This window comes from Esox lucius, chromosome 5, assembly GCF_011004845.1.
Source record: "Esox lucius isolate fEsoLuc1 chromosome 5, fEsoLuc1.pri, whole genome shotgun sequence".
In the NCBI taxonomy this organism is placed as follows: Eukaryota; Metazoa; Chordata; class Actinopteri; order Esociformes; family Esocidae; genus Esox; species Esox lucius.
In genome coordinates, this window is record NC_047573.1 from 31325235 (window position 1) to 31346962 (window position 21728).

The 21728-nt window shown below is 38.7% G+C and overlaps 1 protein-coding gene across 3 annotated transcripts in view; it reads left to right on the plus strand.

Moving 5' to 3' along the window:
- Positions 1 to 21728, plus strand: part of plxdc1 (plexin domain containing 1) — a 36761-nt gene that overhangs the window by 10218 nt on the left and 4815 nt on the right. For 2 of the 3 annotated variants that reach the window (XM_010904352.4, XM_020046232.2), the window contains exons 2-11: positions 3229 to 3389; positions 4838 to 4981; positions 5634 to 5703; positions 7110 to 7232; positions 13967 to 14085; positions 15710 to 15809; positions 16092 to 16199; positions 16304 to 16385; positions 16570 to 16630; positions 16729 to 16855. In XM_010904352.4, coding sequence (XP_010902654.1) covers positions 3229 to 3389; positions 4838 to 4981; positions 5634 to 5703; positions 7110 to 7232; positions 13967 to 14085; positions 15710 to 15809; positions 16092 to 16199; positions 16304 to 16385; positions 16570 to 16630; positions 16729 to 16855 — 1095 coding nt within the window. The remainder of the gene's footprint in view (positions 1 to 3228; positions 3390 to 4837; positions 4982 to 5633; positions 5704 to 7109; positions 7233 to 13966; positions 14086 to 15709; positions 15810 to 16091; positions 16200 to 16303; positions 16386 to 16569; positions 16631 to 16728; positions 16856 to 21728) is intronic. The other variant, XM_010904361.3, reaches the window with a different exon arrangement.

Genomic DNA, 21728 nt, shown 5'->3' on the forward strand with positions numbered 1-21728 from the left:
ACCCAACCTGAATTTGGTTTGTCAAAAAAATCTATTTAGTTTAATGAATTTCCTGCTTTCAAGGTAAATGTTTGAGTTGTGTTTGTGATGCTAGCATTAGCTAACAAATTTAAATCTGTTTGACCCTTTCATTTCATGCTTTTTATAAACATTTCAAGCATTTTATAATGAACCAGTCTACTTTCCACATTGAGATTGTCAGCAATATATACAATAGATTTTTGTCTGAGTCTGAGGTGCTGCTTGCTTATATTTATTTCAGCTGTCTGTAAATAAATTGGCAAGCTGTTGGTTGATTATGCTGAGCTATTGCATAGCATACACTGCAGCACACCACACAGCTGTGCTCCTTAGGTAATTTGATTGCTGCCAGCTGTGATTGGACTGTGCCAGGCAGCAGTTCCTGTATGTTTCTACGCAAATAAATTAAATCCTTTCACTCTCTCCCTCTCTCCTATTCCTTCAAGTTTTTCTCTCTTTTCCTCTTTTGCATGGTATACTGTAGTCTTGAGTTGTTAGCTTGGTGGGACCAGTAGAACTCGAGGTTATAGCATATTAACCCAACTCAATAAACCATTGTGTACACTGAGTACTTGTCGTTGAAAGAACTGGCACTATTTTTCTCTTCTACATAGTGTTTTAGAAGTTGAGTTAATAAACAAACACGTAAAACGTATTTCTCGAGTTCCTTGACAAAGGTGATTGTGCTGTTGTAAAATTACAAGAGACAGTATGTCACCACAGAGCCATAAAAGGAGAAATGCATTCCTTAAGCAATGGCCAGTATGAACTTGAAAACATAAACATCGCTGATCTTTTGACCAGATGACATGACGCACACACGTTCACATGCACACACGCATGCACCGACTCACACAGCGTGCACACGTGCGTGCACACACATCCAGGGATTGGACATAAGCTAGTGTTTTTACTTGTTGGACTGCATGAACATGAAATATAAATAGAGCATCAAACTATAGTCAAGAAGACTTTCTAAACATACATTTCCACTTCGCTGCTCAACATAAAAACAACTTTACCCTCTGAGTACTACGCTTAAAATTTTTGGGTGTCACTACTTTTATATTTGGGCTTATAAACAATATGTAATGTAAATCGATCATTGTGTATTTGGCATCAAATTATTCCAAATTACCTCAGCTAATATAAGCTTGCATGTTAATGTTCTTATAAGGTAGTGGTATAGGGAAAAATGCACAATTAAATGCACAATTAATTTCATAAGCAAAATCAGATTTTTTCTATATATCATTGAATTCTGACCATAACACACCCATATGGAGTGATACTCCCAATACAAATGTTCTGTGCAAACACAATGCACATTTGTGTAAGAAAAGGCTTCACAATGAATGTGAACAGAAAAATGAAATAATTTGCCTTTTGTCCAACATGTTTTTGACACAATTTTTCATTGAAATCAACCACCCCAGTATCTCAACACAAAAACATTCCAAAAACACTTTTCAAACCCTTTTTCTTACACAAATATGCATTGTATCACAATAAAAGTGAACAGAACAATTAAATAATAATTCACCTTATGTGCATACAGGACAATATGATTATGACACCCATAATTATTTTTCTATATGATTGAATTCAGACCACACACAGCCATGTGGAACAGTTCTCCCAATCCAAATACGCAAAGCAGACAATATCTATAATGATCACATTTGTATTACATTATATCATGATAAATAGGTTATTAGATGTTACTTACCAGACTGTTCTTGCGTTAGCATTAGCCGGTTGTTAGCATTCGTCCTTTGTTGTCTGGTAACTCAGCTATCCAGCGTTTGATAACCGTAACGGACTATGGCTACATTTAGTTAAAGTGTTTTTACGTTTTGCCATTTTATACTAATAATAATACTTATAAAACTGTTGAAAACACAAATCCTTTCTTTGTCTTTTCAACAAGTTAGCGTTACGCAAGGACACAATGCTAAAACGTTCACTAATGCTAAGTTAGCATGCTAGCTAAGCTGACATACTGCTACAACCTCTTCTACAGTCAGAATGAGCAAATGAAGAAAACAAAACTTATGTCCCACCCAGCAACCTTATGATTGGATCAAATACGCAACAGATACCTTCCCCAGATTGGGTAAAATAAACTATTCTGCATGGCAATAGCCTTCCATTGGATGCTGTCACCCAACAGCCCATCCATTGGTCAGGTGCACAAGGTTTTGGTTTCATTTGGACAGAATGACAACAACAAGGAAATGTGCCAAGTAAACACCAAGCGCATCTGCGTTTTCATCGGACTCTTGTTGAAACAGCAAAGAAAACAGAATCTTTCTATTACAAACCGTTTTGAAAATATGTAATACTATGTAATTGTTATGCAAATACGCCCCAGGCGTGGGCGCTACCGCCTAATCCGTCCTCAGGTGGTTAATTAAGGGACGTACTGCAGCTACACCCAGATTTGAACTTACACATACAGGAAAAACCTGAATATAAATTGAAAGACCATGACAAATGCTTCCATTCATGTGTAGTTCATGATGCAATTAATCAATTCATATTCTATCATGCTTGGCAGCATTTAAAAAAAAAAAAGCGCCCCAGTTGACCTTGATTTTGGATCAAGATGGCAAGAGGAAAGGATTTAGGTTACTTTGAAAGATGGTTCATTATTTCTCTTCCAGGATGACAATGCCCCCATCCACAGAGCACGAGTGGTCACTGAATGATTTGATGAGTATGAAAAGAATGTGAATCACATGTTATGGCCTTCACTGTCACTAGATCTCCACCCAGTTGAGCACCTACCAACGTGTTAGACTGTGATCTCGACCATCATCATTAAAACACAAAAGTAGGGAATATTCTATGCCGTGAAGGCCTAGCACCTTACTGAGACGCTTGATTTTTCCTTTAATTTTTCACCGGATGTAGCACCAATAGATTACTGAAGAATATAGTTTACAATTCCTCATGAGCTTTAAGCACATTTTACAATTCAATTTGACAGTACCTAGATTCAAAGTTCACCAAAGGGTTTGGCCTGTATAACCTTGAGTGATGTTCAGACTGCACTGTTGTAAAGCCGCTCTGTATTACTGTATGTGGTTATTACATCTTGTGTTACAGTTAGGGTTTCCTTGAGATATATTATTTCTGTTTCTATTTAAATTCAGTTTTAGTTATATTGTAAACATCTATTTTCATTTCTTGTCTTTTGCTTAGATGATATGTCAATAGGGATTGATGGGGGCTCTTCCAGGATAAGCAGGACCTACCAAAACCAGGAGCCGTCCAACAAATATGGTTTGAATCGAGCTGTACGCAGTGCACTGGGGGGAGGACTGGACATTGACACCCTGCCCGACAACATAACCAAAGTGGTGGTGAGAAGAAAATCTTTGGCAGAACGTCTGTGGTAGAAAGGCTAATTATCTATGATGATATTAACACCAATCTTATCAGCTACCCTAGTAGAAAGAAAGTCTAACTTAAACTAAGACACATGTTAGGATATTGACAGAAATCTCATTGCATCTCTACATCTTGTCATTTCCCATCCTAGCTTCCACTTTCTGGATTACTTAGGCTCATGACCTAATTGAGTTTTGAACCTGGATTTCCTGCAGGTGCCACACAACATTCATTCCATCGGAGTAATTTCCTTGTTCCTCACTGTACCACAGCTGGTAGAAGCTAATAAGCTACATCTTTAGTCACCACTAACAACAGACTCTCAATTCATAGGCTAATGACCATGAACAGCAATATATGTGAACTTGCTTATAAGGCCAGTGGTTTAGAACACATTGGCTGAAGCTATGAAGCTTTAGCAGGGTTGATGGTCCAGTTATTGGGATATTTATGATGACAGGTGGATGGGTGTTTTCCAATTAGTTTCCATGGATGGATTTTTCCACCGTGTGTGTGCATGTGTGTTTACACATATGTGTATGTCAAGGGTCCGTTGGTGTGGAGGGGACTAGGGTATCATTATAATTTCCACAAATTTTTTTTTTTTTGCTGGTCTTCTACCCTCATTCAGCAGTAGAAATTGAAAACAGATACTGGACTATGTCCTGCCAACTTATTGTGTTTGTTTAGGCCTGGCTGTGTGTGTGTCTAGTCTAGGTTTTGCACAATACAGTTATCTGCCCCCTCACCACTGCAGCTATCAGTGTTCATTCTTTCCCCAGCTTAGACCCTATGCTCCTAAGTGTGGGGAACTGTTCCCCTTTCAGACCCGGAGATTCCCTTTAGAAACGATGTTGTGTGTTAGGGCTTGGAGATGAGAAAGTGGGTCACTCGCTGTATGTGGAGCAGTCACATTGCCAGCGAGTACAGTGCATTTAACTGCTCTACTTTCTCACACCTAAACTCCGGCCCCATTGCTCTCTGTCACCTTGGAGCAAGGAATGCATTAATAATCGACATCTGTGATCTGATAGATACTGATCCTTCTTTTTCCAAGCAATTGGTTCTGTATCTGATACAACAATATATCAGTATCAGCACATAAAGTATATATTTGTAAGTAGATGCAGAGAGGACAGTTCTGAGGTTTTAGGGCTATTCGGGTTACGTGGCATGCAGTGAAAAAATTGTATATGCACAATATGAAACCACCTACACAAACTATTGAGCATATCTGTCAACTAGCAACTAAGATAGGGACTGACAACTTTTGCTACAGTAAATGCTAACAATAATATGTAATAGGATAAATGGAAAGGCCTCCTGCTATAGGTTCAGTCAGGGTCTTAGGCCACTGCCAAGTTAATTCTTTAAAAGACTAGAAAAGGTTTTTGTGCTTATCAGCAACCTCTTTCCTCAGGAGGACTCTCAGAGGTACTACCGGTGGAGGAGTTATGGGCCAGGGGACATACGGATGCAGGAACTCTGGGTAGACCTAAGCACCATGCAACTGAGCCCAGTCAAAGTGCATGGAATCCTGTCCAACACACACCGGCAGGCAGCGGTGAGATACACATTTGCTGGTGGGAGAATGAGATATACACAACAATACAAAAACATTACTGTACATTGTATGTAGGACTTTTTTGACACAGTCGTGACTGACACAACATTGTATGTAGGACTTTTTTGGCACAGTCGTGACTGACACAACATTGTATGTAGGACTTTTTTGGCACAGTCGTGACTGACACAACATTGTATGTAGGACGTGACTGACACAACATTGTATGTAAGACTTTTTTGGCACAGTCATGACTGACACAACATTGTATGTAGGACTTTTTTGGCACAGTCGTGACTGTCACAACATTGTATGTAGGACTTTTTTGGCACAGTCATGACTGACACAACATTGTATGTAGGACTGTTTTGGCACAGTCGTGACTGACACAACATTGTATGTAGGACTTTTTTGGCACAGTCGTGACAGACACAACATTGTATGTAGGAATGTTTTGGCACAGTCATGACTGACACAACATTGTATGTAGGACTGTTTTGGCACAGTCGTGACTGACACAACATTGTATGTAGGATTGTTTTGGCACAGTCGTGACACTATGTTGCATTTCCTGAAACTGCTGTGACTGACACTATGTTGTACGCTCTGACACAGTTGTGATTTACACCATGTTGTTTGCTTGTCCTTCTAGCGGGTGGCTCTCTCCTTTGACTTCCCTTTCTACGGACACTACCTGAGACAAATCACCATAGCAACCGGAGGTACATTTTAAGTATGTCTTTATAAACTGACTAAACCATCCATTGGATCACATCTAACATCATGTTTAAGCCCCAGAGTGACACATCAGTAGAGTCACTACCTTGCAGGGACCTGCATCATTGGGAGACCACGGTTCGAGTCGGGCTCGCTGATTAGATCACTGTTTCCACGGTGGGGGTTTGGCTCATGGCAATTTGAGCAACGTTGATCTCCAAAGTTTAAGCATTCCATTACATTGCCTCAGATGTATCGAAATACCAGACTGCTGCCACACATTCATTTTAAAGTCTAAAATTGAATAACACAGAGCTAACATATTGATTTAGTTTCCTTTGACTTTTAGCAAAGTGAAGCTATTTTCAACTTTTTATAACTCAATATTCATGCAGCACTTTAATGGTGAAAATGCTAACAATTGAGTCAGCCTTAACAGACCCATACTTCCAGCTTCCCTGATTTATACACTGTAAAGTCATCACTTGATCTAATAATTATAATTATCTTACTCATTTAATTAAAATAATAAATTGACTTATCTTGCTTAAGTTAAAACCCTTAACTTTTGTGTTTTATGAACTATAATATTGGTTGTACACATCATAGGAATATAGGGTCCAGTCTACTTTAATGATTACCCTCATTAGTAATTTATTTTGTGTAAATACTTCAGTTCACATACATATATGACAATACCCACACCATGGCAAATATGAGCTTGAGCTGTTGTAAAAAAGTATGCATATTGCCTTCCTGAGTAAGAATAATTCACATGACTCCCCTGGAAATAAATTGCACTCCCTTAACCCTTCCAAAAATTGTTTACTACCACAAATAACAATCACATGGTAGCACCATTATGGTAATGAACATAAATATAGACTTTACCACTTTGAAATGGTTTTGTGGAACAGTCAATGCCACTCAGTGCTATGGGCCTAAACAATGAGGGTACAACAACCACAAGTCAATTTTACTGCCTGTCTCATTATTCTATGATCAGGCCCAGCTGGAAACTCTGATCAGATGGGAGAAGTCCCACTTTCTAAATGCTTAGTATATTTGAAAATGATGTGGAATATACTGTATTTTCTGGTTTCTGTACCAATGTACTGCACAACCAATATAGCTGCATTATTGATTACGGACTTCAAGAGCCACAAAAAAATAACGATGTGTACCATGTGATCATACATCACTTTCAAGGGTGCTGTTTTTTTCTTAATATCTTTTCATTGATTTGCCAGACATAAATATTTTGAAAGATTTCAAAACAGTATTCTGCAGGTGTGCTTTCTCCTTTTGAGTCATGTTTAGTTTTTTCATCTTTTTGGGTGCCAGACATTGTAGAATGATAAAAGACTTAAAAAATGTCTTACTCTGGTGATGAATGTGTGACCTTCTGTAGGCTTCATTTTCACGGGAGAGATTACTCATCGCATGCTGACTGCCACACAGTACATTGCCCCCCTCATGGCCAACTTTGACCCCAGTTTTTCCAAAAACTCCACTGTGCGGTACATGGACAATGGTGAGTGTGTTTTTATGTTTGTATTTCTATGTGTTTTTGTGATTGTTTGTATGTGCTTTTAGGTATGGCAGTGGCAATGTATGTCTCGGGTTTTAATAAAAGCAAAGAAAAGGTAGCTGTAAGGAACTCCTCTTCTGGACATTACAGTGCCCTCCAGAATTATTGGCACCCTAGCGAAGTATGAACAAGAAACGTTGTGAAAAAGTGTCATTGTTGATCTTTTGATCTTGATCAAAATAATTTATGAATCTAGTGAAAATTCTTAAAAGTGAAACAATGGTCGTCAAGGAATAATTATTCCATTCAAAAACATTGTGCACCCTCATTTTGCCAAGATAACAACACTGAGTCATCTCCTACAATGTTTGAAAACGTGGGAGAAGAAATAGGAAGGGATCTGAAAGTATTCCTCTATACAGGAACTCTCCAGTTCTGTCCATTTGAAAAGCTTGATTCTAATTCCATTTTTGCGTGGATTTTGAGTTATGCTTTGGAGTGTCCTGCAGGAAGAACCAATGATGAGGCAGAGACAAACAGGTTTGGACCTAAAATCTCCTGTTACCTGATGTTGCCATATATCCTAACAAAGTTACCAGGGCTTTTGGAAGTAAAAAAAGCCCTTCAACATCACAGATCCACTATCATACGTCACAGTGGAAAGTGGGTTCTTTTCTGCAGGATCTTGGCTTGTTTTACAGCAAACCCATCTATAATGTTTGTTGCCAATACACCTACATTTTAGCCTCATCAGACCATAGAAACTGTCAATCAAAGTTTCAATGACATTTAGCTACAGGCACTTACGTTAGATTTTTGGTAACAGCAGAGGCTTTTTTTCTGGCAACTCTTACAAATACCTTGATGAAGGTAGTGACTAATAGTCGTTTTGGAGACTTGCGACCCAAAGATGTAACCAATTTATGTCATTTTCCAACTGAGATCCTTTAAAAAAATTGTCCTCTTCCAGGCAGGTTCATCATAGCTCCAACCTTAATTATTGCCCTAATAGTGGACATTGGTATTTTCAGATGTGTAGATACAGTTATTTCAGAAAGTAATCTGACCCATTTCGTTTTTCCACAATATATTAGCTTACAGGATTTTTCTAAAATGGATTGCCAGATTTTTTTTCTGTCATCAATCTAAACATAAAACCTCATAATGCAAACTTGCAATTACTTTCGTAATTGTAAACACATTTTGCAAACTTGGACTTGTTTTTATAGTTCTATAAAAGATTTGCATAAGTTGTAACTTGATATTTGGAATCATACAACTCATTAATAAAATTTAAAAAAAATTCAAAATAAATTAAATAAGGCAGACCTGGGCCGTTGAGTCATTATATCCGGAGCGCGATACTTTAAAAACAAAATAAAAAATGCTTAATGAGGTCTGCGGATTACGTTACTTCATTTTTTGCTGTGTATTTATTTTATTTCAAATTAAAAGTCCCGTGGCACTCCCAGTACAACAGTATCATACTGTCTGTTTAAAATACTTTTAAGTATAGCAAGCTATTTCAAACAAGCTATTGCGTTGCTCTGATATGTAGGTACCAGCACAGTACGAGCACCACAATCCACGTGCAGAAATGATTTGTTCATACTATACGCTATTGATGGCTAGCGATCTCTGGAAACGAGCCTGTATAAGAAATATTGTGTATTTAAAAAAGAATGGACAGGAAGACATTTGTTTGCAGTTGTTGCAGGTAAAACCTGCTTAATATGTAAAGCTAATGTCGCAGTTTTTAAAGAGTACAATTTGCAGAGGCACTTCCAGAGCAAGCATGCGGCCTAATACCAAAAAACGTCATCCGATGCTAAAATTCAACAAGCCCAAGCGCATACCCAGCCTCACTCATGAACATCTTGCAGCAGTACCGCACACTGCTTCAACAGAAATGACTCCTTACTTGTCAACGCCCATATGAGGCTCTCCTGTCCATAATTAGTGACTGGCCCTAAAAGTTGATTTCTTGGGTCTGGGCTGCTGCAATAGCTGTCGTTAAAAGCACGTAGTACAAAAAACATATACTGTATGAAGTTAGATAACAGCAATGATACATTTGCATTGATTGAATATCGTCAAAGGTGATTTCATAGATGTCTGCCCTAATAACTGTTGTTAACAATCAACCTTATGTAATATAGCCTATTCTCTTAAGTCGGAAGTCAAGTTTTAAGGTTAATATGTTTTGGGGATTTCTTAGGCCTTTGCCTGCCATAGCAACAGCTGTTAACATAGTACATATAGTATAGTATAGTATAGTATAGTATAGTATAGTATAGTACAAAAAACATTGTTAAATTAAGTTAGATTATGAAAATGGTGCATAGAAAATAAATCTGCATAAATATAATATGCAAGATAACTGAGTTAGTTTTGATGTGTGTCTTTTAGGCATGTTGGTTAAAAAGTAATCTGACCTGCAATGCTCTCTGGCATTTTCAATGTGGCCCCCCGGTGAAAAATATTGCCCACCCCTTCAATAAAGTATATTTGCACACCGCACATCGAGGGCGTTACATAAAATGGGGGTTCCTTAATATACTTTAAGTATAGGCACGTGAGAAGAGAAGTGTTTATAACCTAGATTTGTATACATTTGGGGCACGTCTAAGATCTTCTGGTAGTTTATTCCAGTTTTGTACAGCATAAGTGCTAAACACAGCTTCTCCATGTTTAGTTTGGACTCTGGGCTCTACTAGCTGACCTGTGTTCATGGATCTAAGAGCCCTGCTCGGTTTATATTCTTCAAACATATCAGAAATGTATTCAGGTCCTAAACCATTCAGAGTTTTATAAACTAAAAGCAACACTTTGAAATCTATTCTGTAACTGACTGGAAGCCAATGCAAAGATTTAAGAACTGGAGTGATGTGCTCTGTTCTTTTGGTCCTGGTTAACATTCATGCAGCAGAATTTTGAATGAGCTGCAGTTATTTTACAGTCTTTTTTGGGAGTCCAGTTAAGAGGCCATTACAGTAGTCAACCCTACTAGCGATAAAAGCATGGATGAGCTTCTCTTGGTCTTTTTGGGACACCAAGCCTTTGATTCTGGCTATATTTTTTAGATGATAGAATGCTGTTTTGGTGACCACTTTAATATGACTGTTAAATGTGAGTCTATCAGAACACCAAGATTACGCACTTGATCCCTGGTTTTAAGGGCCAGAGAATCCAGCTCTTTATAATACTTGTTCTTTTATTTTTGTTGCCAAACACAATAATCTTTTGTCTTGGTTTAATTGTAGACAATTTTGGTTCATCCAGGTATTTATGTGCTCTGTACAGTGACACAGATAGTCTATTGAGCTGTTGTCATATGGTTCGAGAGCCATATATATTTGAGTATCATCAGCATAGCTGTCGTAGTTAATGTTGTTGTTTTGTAGAGTTCAGCCCAGAGGTAGCATATAGAGATTGAACAGAAGCGGTCTGAGAACTGATCCCTGTGGAACTCTGCATGTCATAGCCACCCTATCAGATCGACCCTGTAGTCTTTAGTTTCATCCTATCATGTTGTATGGCCAGGTGAACACTTCCAAAACACTTTCCTGTTTACTCTTGCTAAACAATTGATGTTTCTTGTCTCTTTGTCAAACTATATTGTGTTTTCTGTATCTTGTAATTTTTATTGTGTGGAAACCAGTCTTAGCTGATGGTTTAAAGATAACAAATAGGTATCCTCATCAACAAAAATAATTAAGAGAGAAGCTCAAAATTAACACCAAGTACTTTTGTCCATTTCATCCATTAATGTTACAGTGTCTTCAAAATGATTAAACAAAAACATGAATGGGGAAAGAGCTTTTTGTTCTTCCTCTAGAGTTGAGGCCTCTCTGTGCTTCTGCACAGCACCCTCTATTTCCTCATAATTCAGGGTTGAGGACTTGTACCCAGAAGAGGCCAATGTTGGCATTAAACATTACAAATGTTAAAAATGTTAAATGTATTTAGCTGTTTTACCTTCATAGATTTCTTCCTTTGAAATATTTTACTCAAATCTAGCTTAGATTCATATGATTTGAGTAAGATCAAGCTGATGAACAACAAATATTTTTGCCGGACCGCATAAACGGAAGAAGAGTCTATTACTGAGTGGGTGACTGACTGACTACCCGTTGTTAAATAGCATGGTGGTTAGAGACATGGACTGCCATGTATGTGACCAGTGTTTGATCCTCGCCATGGACAGAAAAGGTATGCATTACGATTTCTTCAGGATAGACAAAAACTTAGCTGGCTACAAGCTTCAGTAGCTAGTTATAATAAGCCTAAAATAAAACTGTTTACGGTTATATTGCGAATATTTTTTAAATGTGCATGCTTTTTGGGGTAATATAGACCACAACCCCATGCGCAGTGAAATAGGAGGGGTGGCCACAATTATCTTGTCTTTTCACAAAAGTCAGTTATCATCACCTATATTGATAGTTATTGTATCAATGTCATTCATGAAAACAACTACCTTTGTTGTGCCATGAAAAGAAATAGCTTTGGCAGTGTAAAGTTTTTCTTCAGTCTTTCTAGTAATTGCTCAATTCTTATGATTATTCCAAATAGTAGGTAGATACTAGTAGGCCTATTACTGGCTAATAAGCTGTTAAAACATCCAGTGGCAAAAGCCATACAGTTCATAGATGCTATTTGTGGTGGAAGTAAAATTAATAAGAAACGTTAGTCAGTTTAACACAATGCTTGAGGATGTCTAACTAAATATTCAAACTTGGCGTGATGCATGACAAAATGATCTAATGTCATGTTGCAATTTTCTGATGAGGTATGTCCCAATTGGTCCCAATACCAGCATAATAGCTTACTATACAAAACAGTACGTGCTTCACCGTCGTCATCGTGCAAAGTACGTATTTGTAGGATGTAGTATGTGATTTGAGATTCAGCAAATGCTTTTGATTTCCTTGTAGTTCACTTAGCGTAGTGGTTGGTTATTCAACTGTCATTGTTTCTAAAGCAACGAACCAGCCATGGAGCGATTGGAGTCATTGTTTTCATTACTGTGTAGCTATTAGCAAGCCATCTACAGTAAACTATTTCTAATTTAACAAGTTTAATGTAGTGTAGAGACCCTGTTAAACTGGTTGTTGGTTAGCTAATGTAGGGAACTAGTTTCAAGGTCCATAGTGTTTCAACTTATTGGTTTAAAAATGCAGAAGTATACCAACACCACACCTCTGCACACGTATATCTTGGTACCGTAGTGGTTGCCTAAGAGCCTGGCCAACTTGTCATCATTGAGTCAACCATGAATTCCATGTTGTACCAGAGAATTTGTGCGGAGAATGTAACAACATTTTTCTCTTGAGATGAATCGAACATGCATCTTGCAACAGGACAATGATCCAAAACACACAAGCAACAGAATGGCTTAAAAAGAAGGCAAATAAGTTAATGAAATCCCTGAGTCAAAGCCCAGATCTCAATGCTATCTAAATGCTGTGGGGGAACTTGAATCTGTGCATGCAAACAAAGCCCTCAAACATGACACGGTTGAAGCAGTACTGTAAAGAAGAGGGAGCAAAAATTCCTCCCTGTCAATGTAAGAGACAGATACAAAAAACAGCAACATTAAAGCTGGACTATGTAACATTCTGAAATTAATTCAAATGTGAGAAACAGTGCCTCAAATCCTCCATCTACTCCCTCTCACCCCCCAAGCCCAAGTTTGATTGACAGCTGGAAAGTGCTAACTACATGTCCAACTTATCTTGTTTTCGCTCTTGCTTTTTCCAGCTCTTTCCTAGATAGCAAAATATATTTCGACCAGATCTGGCCCACATTCCCCCCTTTTCTCCGGCCCACAGCCATTTTGGATTTCCGGCTCTGCAGTGGCCCAGCTGTGGCTGCCCTCAAGTTAGCCAGAAACTACCCAAGTATAACCGCATGTCAGAAAGTAATTTAGCAAGGTCGCCAGACCTGGGTCGTATATAGCCAGCATAAACAGTTTTTTATGTTTAACTATGCTTTTAAATAATGTACTTTTACATTTGTCATTCCTGGGATTCCATAAAAAAAATAAATGAAAGAATCCTACTTAGTGCAAATGTAAGTTATTTTAGCCAAAGGGGGCTACACCTGCTTTTGAAGCTAGAGGTGTACTTACAGCAGCTGTTATAAGTTTTTATTGTGAATGTATTTAATTAGGAGTGTGGAAAAGTCCATGGTTATAAATGTTTCTAATACTTTTAAGGGCCAAAGTATTTTCTTTGCACATTGAAATGTTATTTCTGTAAATTATTTATAACTATAATTGCAAAGTATCATTTTTAATTTTGAGTGTACATCAATGACACCTTTAATATCGGCCAGTTGCTGGAGCAACAAATAATTAATGATAAATATAGTGACGACAGCTTACATTGTTTCTGAATACCATACATTGTCCAACTGAATAAAAACAAGAAACGTTGTCAAATGTATATTTTTTACCAGTCCATGACTTGCCAGATGTATCAGGCCTATCAGGGTTGCATGATTGGCACAATCACAAGAGTGTGAGGTGCATGTTGAGAGTTTAAATGGCAACAGCCACAAGCTGGAGGGGATCAATATCTGTCATGTAAGGGAGAGCTAGAAAACGCTGGAAGTCTGTCGTAGAACAACCTCTGCAGGGTAATTTGTAACACAACATTTATTGGGAATGATGTGATGTGGGTGAGACCTTCATTTAATTTAGATGTTGACTTCTGACCCTTGTTCTATGCTAGGCAAGGTGTTTGTGGTGCAATGGGACAAGGTGCACCTTCAGGGGCGCGAGGCAGAGGGAATCTTCACCTTCCAGGCTGCTCTCCACAGAAATGGAACAATTGCATTCAACTATAGAGATGTGAGTTTTTCAATGAAATACATAATTTGTAAATCAAGAACGCTATATTCACTACAAACCTGGTTTTACTTGAATGTCATTGGAGAATTACATTTATAACACAGAAGAATGACTAACATATCAATATGGATAATGATGCTAGTTTTACCATATTGTCAATGGTTTGCAAGGTAGTTTACGTTTTCACTAGCAACTTTAGTTTCTCCATGAACAACACAATAAAAGATGAATAAATATAGGACCAGATCACACCTGGTATTGTCATGTCTAGACATTAAAATGCAATTTACTAGAAAATGTATTAACTATATTGCTTATTAAGGCTAACACTATCTGCACTAGTTTGCAGAAATGTGTATTTCTTGGCAAAAGCATGCAGACATTTGTATTTCTTGTAGCTTTCTCAAAAAGTAAGAAAGCCTCTGGTTTGTGTGGAAGGTTATCATGGTAAAACACTAATTTTGTCAAGGCTTCCCAAGCCGATTCATGGCCTAGGGCCATTCAGCAGTCAAGATGCCTTCAATACAATTCCAGCAGCATGGCTTTGATTCTGGACCACTGCTCTTTCAGAAAATGAATGTCTTTCACTGTCAAATAGAGTATGAACTGCCTGAACAAAATAATTAAAAGAAAATATTTAATGAAATGTTGACTGCTAGGAAGAACAAGATGATTTGTATGAATCAAATGTTTTTAACCACTTTGTTGATAGTGAGGAACCAATTCAAACCCTCTGATGGTAAGTCTAGTCAGTGCAGACTATACACATGCCTTTTCTGTTTGTCTATCTGATGGTCCACAACTAAAGGTTAAGCTAATATCTAGCTCCTTTAGCTGCAGTCAAAGCTACTTGTTGCAATGTGTGCTGTGTAATGTTAGACTTGCTAGATAAAGAAAATAAGTGTTTTAATTGAGCTAGCTAATACAGTGAGTCAAGAACTTTTACTGATCAAGTTATGTTTATCATCCATATTCCATAAAGCAAGGTCTACAAAGTCAAACTCACTTAACTTGGACAAGCTTCTAAAGGTAAAGGATAAGGCATGAACCAGATTCATGGAGCGATGTTTTTTCCATGGTATGGAATTAATTTAATCTGGCTTGGCAGGTTGGTCAGCAACAATTAATAAGTTAATATATTACTTAATATATTAAGTGCCTTTAGTAGATTGCTCTGTATTTCAGCTAGCCACACTGTTCATGAAAAATTGCCTTTGAAAAGTGAACTCTGCTGGGACGTAATTAAGGTGATATACAATACCTGACATACATACAGTACTCTGGCTGAGATTCAAACCCTGGTCCATTTGATTATCATTCCAAAAGCATTTCCAATAGACCCAGTACTCTTGGTAATACAAATGTGGTCACTAGCTGTTGAAATATTTTTTTCAATTTCTTTGAGATTTTGTTCAAGGGGTTCTCAGTTTAAATTAAATCTGTTAATACAATGTGTGGGATATGGCCTTTAGCTATAGCCAAAGAAAGGCTTGTTCTTGGGGATAAAAAATAAAAATTACTTGGAGACTCAAACCAATGACTACAATAACCAAGGTAACTGTAGCTCAAAATGTGATTTTTAATGCATTAAAAAGTCTTTAATTCACTCCTTCACCTCATTTAGGTTCCTTTGCCAATTGAAAAGATCAACTCCACCGAACATCCAGTGAAAGTGGGACTGTCTGACGCATTTATGGCTCTCCTTCCCTCTCCACAGTCCAAAGGTCAGTACACTTGTGCCTGCCACCCGATATCCGTCCCTCTCAACTGTACTCAGGCCCATTTATAATAGTCTGTTATGGTACTTATGCAAATGTTGCAAGGTCAACAATACTGCTGGCCTTCATTCAGCAGATGCTCTACTTCACAGCAGCTAACAGTAGTGAGTGTAATCATTTCCATAATGTTTAGTACTTGTGCTGTTGGAACCAGACTCACAACCCTGCTGTAGCCAGTGCCGTGCTTTTACCAAGTGAGCTACAACTGAACCCCCTTATCTCTACTAGATCTCCTTCCTACAGATGGGAGACGGACTATCTATGAATACCACAGGGTAGAGATTGACACCATTAAGATCATCAATCACTCTGCCTTTGAGTTCACCCCCCTGCCCAGTAAGTATACACTGTATAGTATGCATGGACCAAACACATGTTTATACCTGACTGAAAACCAGTCTGTAAAAGCTATAGTCGATTATTGTCTGATTTTCTTTCAGCCTGTCTCCAACACACCTCTTGTGAACTCTGTCTCATGTCTAATCTGACAAAAGGCTGTGGTTGGTGCAACACGCTGCAAAGGTGAGGTGCCTTTGCGTTGTTGTTCTTTGCGTGTGTGCGTCCATCCGTGTGTGTTAGATTAAGTCTCCAGTGCTCGCTGGGAGTTTCTGCGACGGGGCAAGCCCATAATCGTGAATTAGACACCATGAAATTGTATTGATATCGGATCGTTGTCCCCTCTCTCAGTCCTCTCCACATGTTTCAGATGCTCGGATGGAATTGATCGTCACCGTCAAGAGTGGCTCGACTACAACTGTCCTGAGGAGGTGAGACAGTACAGACACGGGGGGGATGAAGAAGCAGAAACGTTTCATAGAGCAACCATTGTTTTCCATGACAATATTATTTGGTCATTTTCTTTCAGGCAAAAGAGAGTATCTGTGAGAGCTACACACAGGGGCTCCCTGAGGGCTCTGTGGATCCTTTCAACCGCTCAGCCACAGAGCCCACACCCTCCTCCGCTGTCCTGGCAGATATCCCAGTCACTGAGGGTGAGTCTGGAGGGGGCACGGTTGCTGGCTACCCCCAAAATAAATCAAAACACCCTCATAACATTAATGGTCCAGTCCCAGTCCGATGACAATATACGAAATAATGTTGCCAGGTTGAGAAATTCAACAGTGTGCATGTTGAACAGGTTTTCCTGGATTCCCCCCAAAAATGTAAGACACCTCACTGACAGTCTGGAGAGATTAGAAAGTCTAATTTGTAGCACAAGCAGTAGAAAACAGTCACCCTCAAATCATGGATGAATAGTGCCTTCCAAAAGTTTTCAGATCCATAACCAATTTTATTATGTTACTTACAGTGGGGAGAATAAGTATTTGATACACTGATGATTTTGCAGGTTTTCCTACTTACAAGGCACGTAGAGGTCTGTAATTTTTATCATAGGTACACTTCAACTGTGAGAGACGGAATCTAGAACAAAAATCCCGAAAATCACATTGTATGATTTATTTATAATAAATGTGCATTTTATTGCATGACATAAGTACTTGATCACCTACCAACCAGTAAGAATTCTGGCTCTCACAGACCTCTTTAAGAAGCCCTCCTGTTCTCTACTCATTACCTGTATTAACTGCACCTGTTTGAACTTGTTACCTGTATAACGAGTTACCCCTGTCCATACACTCAATCAAACAGACTCCAACCTCTCCACAATGGCCAAGACCAGAGAGCTGTGTAAGGACATCAGGGATAAAATCGTAGACCTGCACAAGGCTGGGATGGGCTACAGGACATAGGCAAACAGCTTGGCGAGAAGGCAACAACTGTTGGCGCAATTATTAGAAAATGGAAGATGTTCAAGATGACGGTCAATCTCCCTTGGTCTGGGAAGGTGAGGGATCAGCCCAGAACTGCACGACAGAACCTGGTCAATGATCTGAAGAGAGCTGGGACCACAGTCTCAAAGAAAACCTTTAGTAACTCATTACGCCGTCATGGATTAAAATTCTGCAGCGCAACGCAAAGGTCCCCCTGCTCAAGCCAGCGCATGTCCGGGCCCGTTTGAAGTTTGCCAATGACCATTTAGATGATCCAGAAGAGGAATGGGAGAAGGTCATGTGGTCTGATGAGACAAAATAGAGCTTTTTGGTCTAAACTCCACTCGCCGTGTTTGGAGGAAGAAGGATGAGTACAACCCCAAGAACCCCATCCCAACCGTGAAGCATGGAGGTGGAAACATCATTCTTTGGGGATGCTTTTCTGCAAAGGGGACAGGACGACTGCACCGTATTGAGGGGAGGATGGATGGGGCCATGTATCGCGAGATCTTGGTCAACTACCTCCTTCCCTCAGTAAGAGCTTTGAAGGTCGTGGCTGGGTCTTCCAGCATGACAACGACCAGAAACACACAGCCAGGGGAACTAAGGAGTGGCTCCGTAAGAAGCATCTCAAGGTCCTGGAGTGACCTAGCCAGTCTCCAGACCTGAACCCAATAGAAAATCTTTGGAGGGAGCAGAAAGTCCGTATAGCCCAGAGACAGCCCCGAAACCTGAAGGATCTTGTTTTAGATTCCGTCTCTCACAGTTGAAGAGTACCTATGATAAAAATTACAGACTTTGTAAGTGGAAAGATTACATGCTTTGTAAGTGGGAAAACCTGCAAAATCGTCAGTGTATCAAATACTTGTTCTCCCCACTGTATACGGCAAAAGTATGTGGACACCTGGGGTACAAATTTTAAGTAGACCTAGCAGAATTCTCTAAGGCAGGTGACAGAGACAGAGAACAAAATACTTCATCACAATAACATTTCATTATATTTGCAAATAGAGACAAAAAGACACTAACATCAGTGAAAGTTCAAGGTGCAGTTAAAAAAAACTCCAAATAATTTATTGTAAGGTAAAATTGTTTTCATTTGGGTTTTTCTTTTTTGTAAAAAGAACAAAAAATACTGAAATATTTTGCTTGAATAGGTATTCATCCCCTGTGCTACTGAGGCTCCCAGCAGATAACAGAATTTGTCCTAACAAGGACACAGTTATTTTACAGTTGGCCTCCCCCTCTGAACCATTAAATGATCTATCGAAGAAGCATTGATCATGCCGTGAGTCACAAGAAATATGAAAACCAAAGAGAATTATACAGAAGTTAGAGATAAATAAATTGTGAATGTGTATGCGTGTTGTGTACTATGAGTAACCTGAAATAGTTCAGAGGTAAAACAAAAAAAAGTTTAGATAACCAAAAACTGAAACATAATGTACATTTCAAGTAATTGGTTCACAACTTACAGCTTTTCTGCAGCAATGGAAGTAAATTAAGCTTTGAAAGTTGCTAACAATTCCTACAGGCATCCCAATTTTTGTTGATTACTTACTTTTATAAAGATATCTGTGTTGGAACAGACTTTGTTACTACATCCTCTTGAGCATTGTTTGGACAGTATTGTATTGCAGGATGTTGTATATTGCTATAATAATGGTAAGAAAAGGACAATTAACAGAGGAAAACAGACAGACCATTATAACCTTTACCAGTCTTTCCTTTAGAGAAATTGCAAAAAAAGCCAAGGTGTCAAAGAATACAGTTTCCTTCAACATCAAAAGGCACTTGGATACTGGAGGAAACTCTGACAGGAACAGGTCTGGCAGACCCAAAGCCACAAGAGAATCAGAAGAATCAGAATTCAAGCACAGCTTAACACTGGTTAAAGAAGGCAAGTCTCAGATTCAACTGTGAAGAGAAGACTTCAAGCTGCAGGTTTGACAGGTTGAGTGGCAGTAGTAAAGCCATTGCTAAGATGACAAAATAAGAAAGGCTTGTCTGGGGGATGAAGCACCGCCAGTGCACTATTGAAGACTGGAAATCTTCGGTTCATCACGCAGATGTACCCCATCAAGTAGGCAAGAGGATGGTTCCTTTGTCTGACACCAGCTGCCAAACGTGGTGGAGCGAGGGTGATGGTCTGGGGCTCTTTTTTGGGTCCAGAGTCAGCGACTTGCACAGAGTGAGTGGCACCCTGAACCAAGCAGGCTACCACAGCATTTTACATTGCCAAGAAATATATGCATAACTGGTATATGCATAGTTGGTTATGGGTTCATCCTACCCCAAGATAATGACCCAAATCATATCTCCAAGCTATGTCAGAACTATCTTAGAAGAACAAGACAGTAGGCTACAAATTATGGAATGGCCAGCACTGTCTCTGGACTTGAACCCCATCGAGCTGGTTTGGGATGAACTGGTCAGAAGGGTGAAAGCAAAGCAACCTACAGGTGCAACAGGTTTGTGGGAATGTTCCGAACAATATTTGATTTCCATTGTAGAAAGAATGCCATGACTGTGGTTCATTTGCTGGGTCAAAAATGTTGATTACACTGTTAAACAAAACAAATCCATTCTTTCTTTTTTTATCTCCAATTGTTTTTGTTCTTTAATTTAATTAACACATTAAACGGTGTGAATTTCAACTGGAAAATGAAAAATGTAGGTTTTCGGAAACTTTTGAGCGGTACTGTATTTCCCAACATAAAGCCAAAAAATACTACACAAAAATGTAAATTTTCTGTATTTTTAAATAAAGTTTCAAACAGAACAACTTGTCAATGTACCATTGGTAATTCAGTAATATGAGAGAATTTGTCAGTGGTTTGAAGGCTTTTGAAAAGTTCTAAATAGTGGGGTGTCAGCCAATGTTTTGTGCTCCTATTCAGTTATCCAAGTTCTGTCTGTCTTTCTGTATGTCTCCCTCCACCCTTCGCATATTGCAAATGACACCAGATGTGTAATTTTCTTCAATGACATTGGTGAATTGGCTAGCAGTTGTTTGGCTGTGTGGGTGCTTTGTGTAGGTCAATGAGGCTGCCTGTTGTAAGTAATGTTACCCTTACCCAGAGAAACTGAATTATACTTGGCTGAGCCACTTAATGGATAAAGTCATCAAAATAATTACACAAATAAATATCCTGACTGCTGCTATGAATAAGGCTGATCTGGAATATATCTCTTTTCATTGACCGGTGGGGCTTACAGGGTTGATCAGAGGTAACTGACATATTCAACAGTGTACGCTGCCCTGGCTTCTGGCGCTGTACTGACTACATGTTCAGGGTTACAGATACAGTGTGTTCCTGGCCCAGAATGTCATGAAACAGACAGTTAAGTAGGTCACCAACAGAGCAACAAGGGCTTATAAGTATGGACTTCTACACAAACCTTGGAAAGACAATATCCTTTACTCTCGCCAGAAGTGCACAAGTCTTTTATTTCTGTTATTGTTTAAAATGAAACTGCTCTACAAGAACCATCACCCACTCACTGACCCACAACACCACAATACAAAATTTTACTTCCAGATTCCAACCCTTTGCTCGTCTTAGTGTCCCATTTATTTGGTCTTGCCACTACACTTCCGCAACTACCAGATATATTTAAATTGTGCAAACATGTAAACCATGCAATATTAATCTATGATGTCCACTGGAATCAACCAGCTGTGAGTTAAAGATTATATTTTCTTTGGTTGGAGTATTAACATATTACTGATTGACTCGCCAGAAGGTTTGTTTTTGACTAATGTTATGCTTTTTGATCCCAAAAGCTGACTGTGTGTGTAGAATACCAAAACAAATGGTCCAAAGATTCTATATAATTGTGGCAAAATGTGCAAAGCCTAGGTGGTGTTATGCCACATACATTTTCTGTTTCTATTCAGTTGGTGGTAACAATTTTCTACTATGGTTTCAGCTTGCATACATGAAGTGTTAAATACATTCAGCTCCTCTGTAATTGGTTAATGATTATCAAAAAGTCTTTAAAAATATGTCATTTTTTTTCAAACATGATTATTCATGAGTCGTGGGAATCAACCAAAATGTAAAAATTCCAAAAATAATAATCTTAAGTG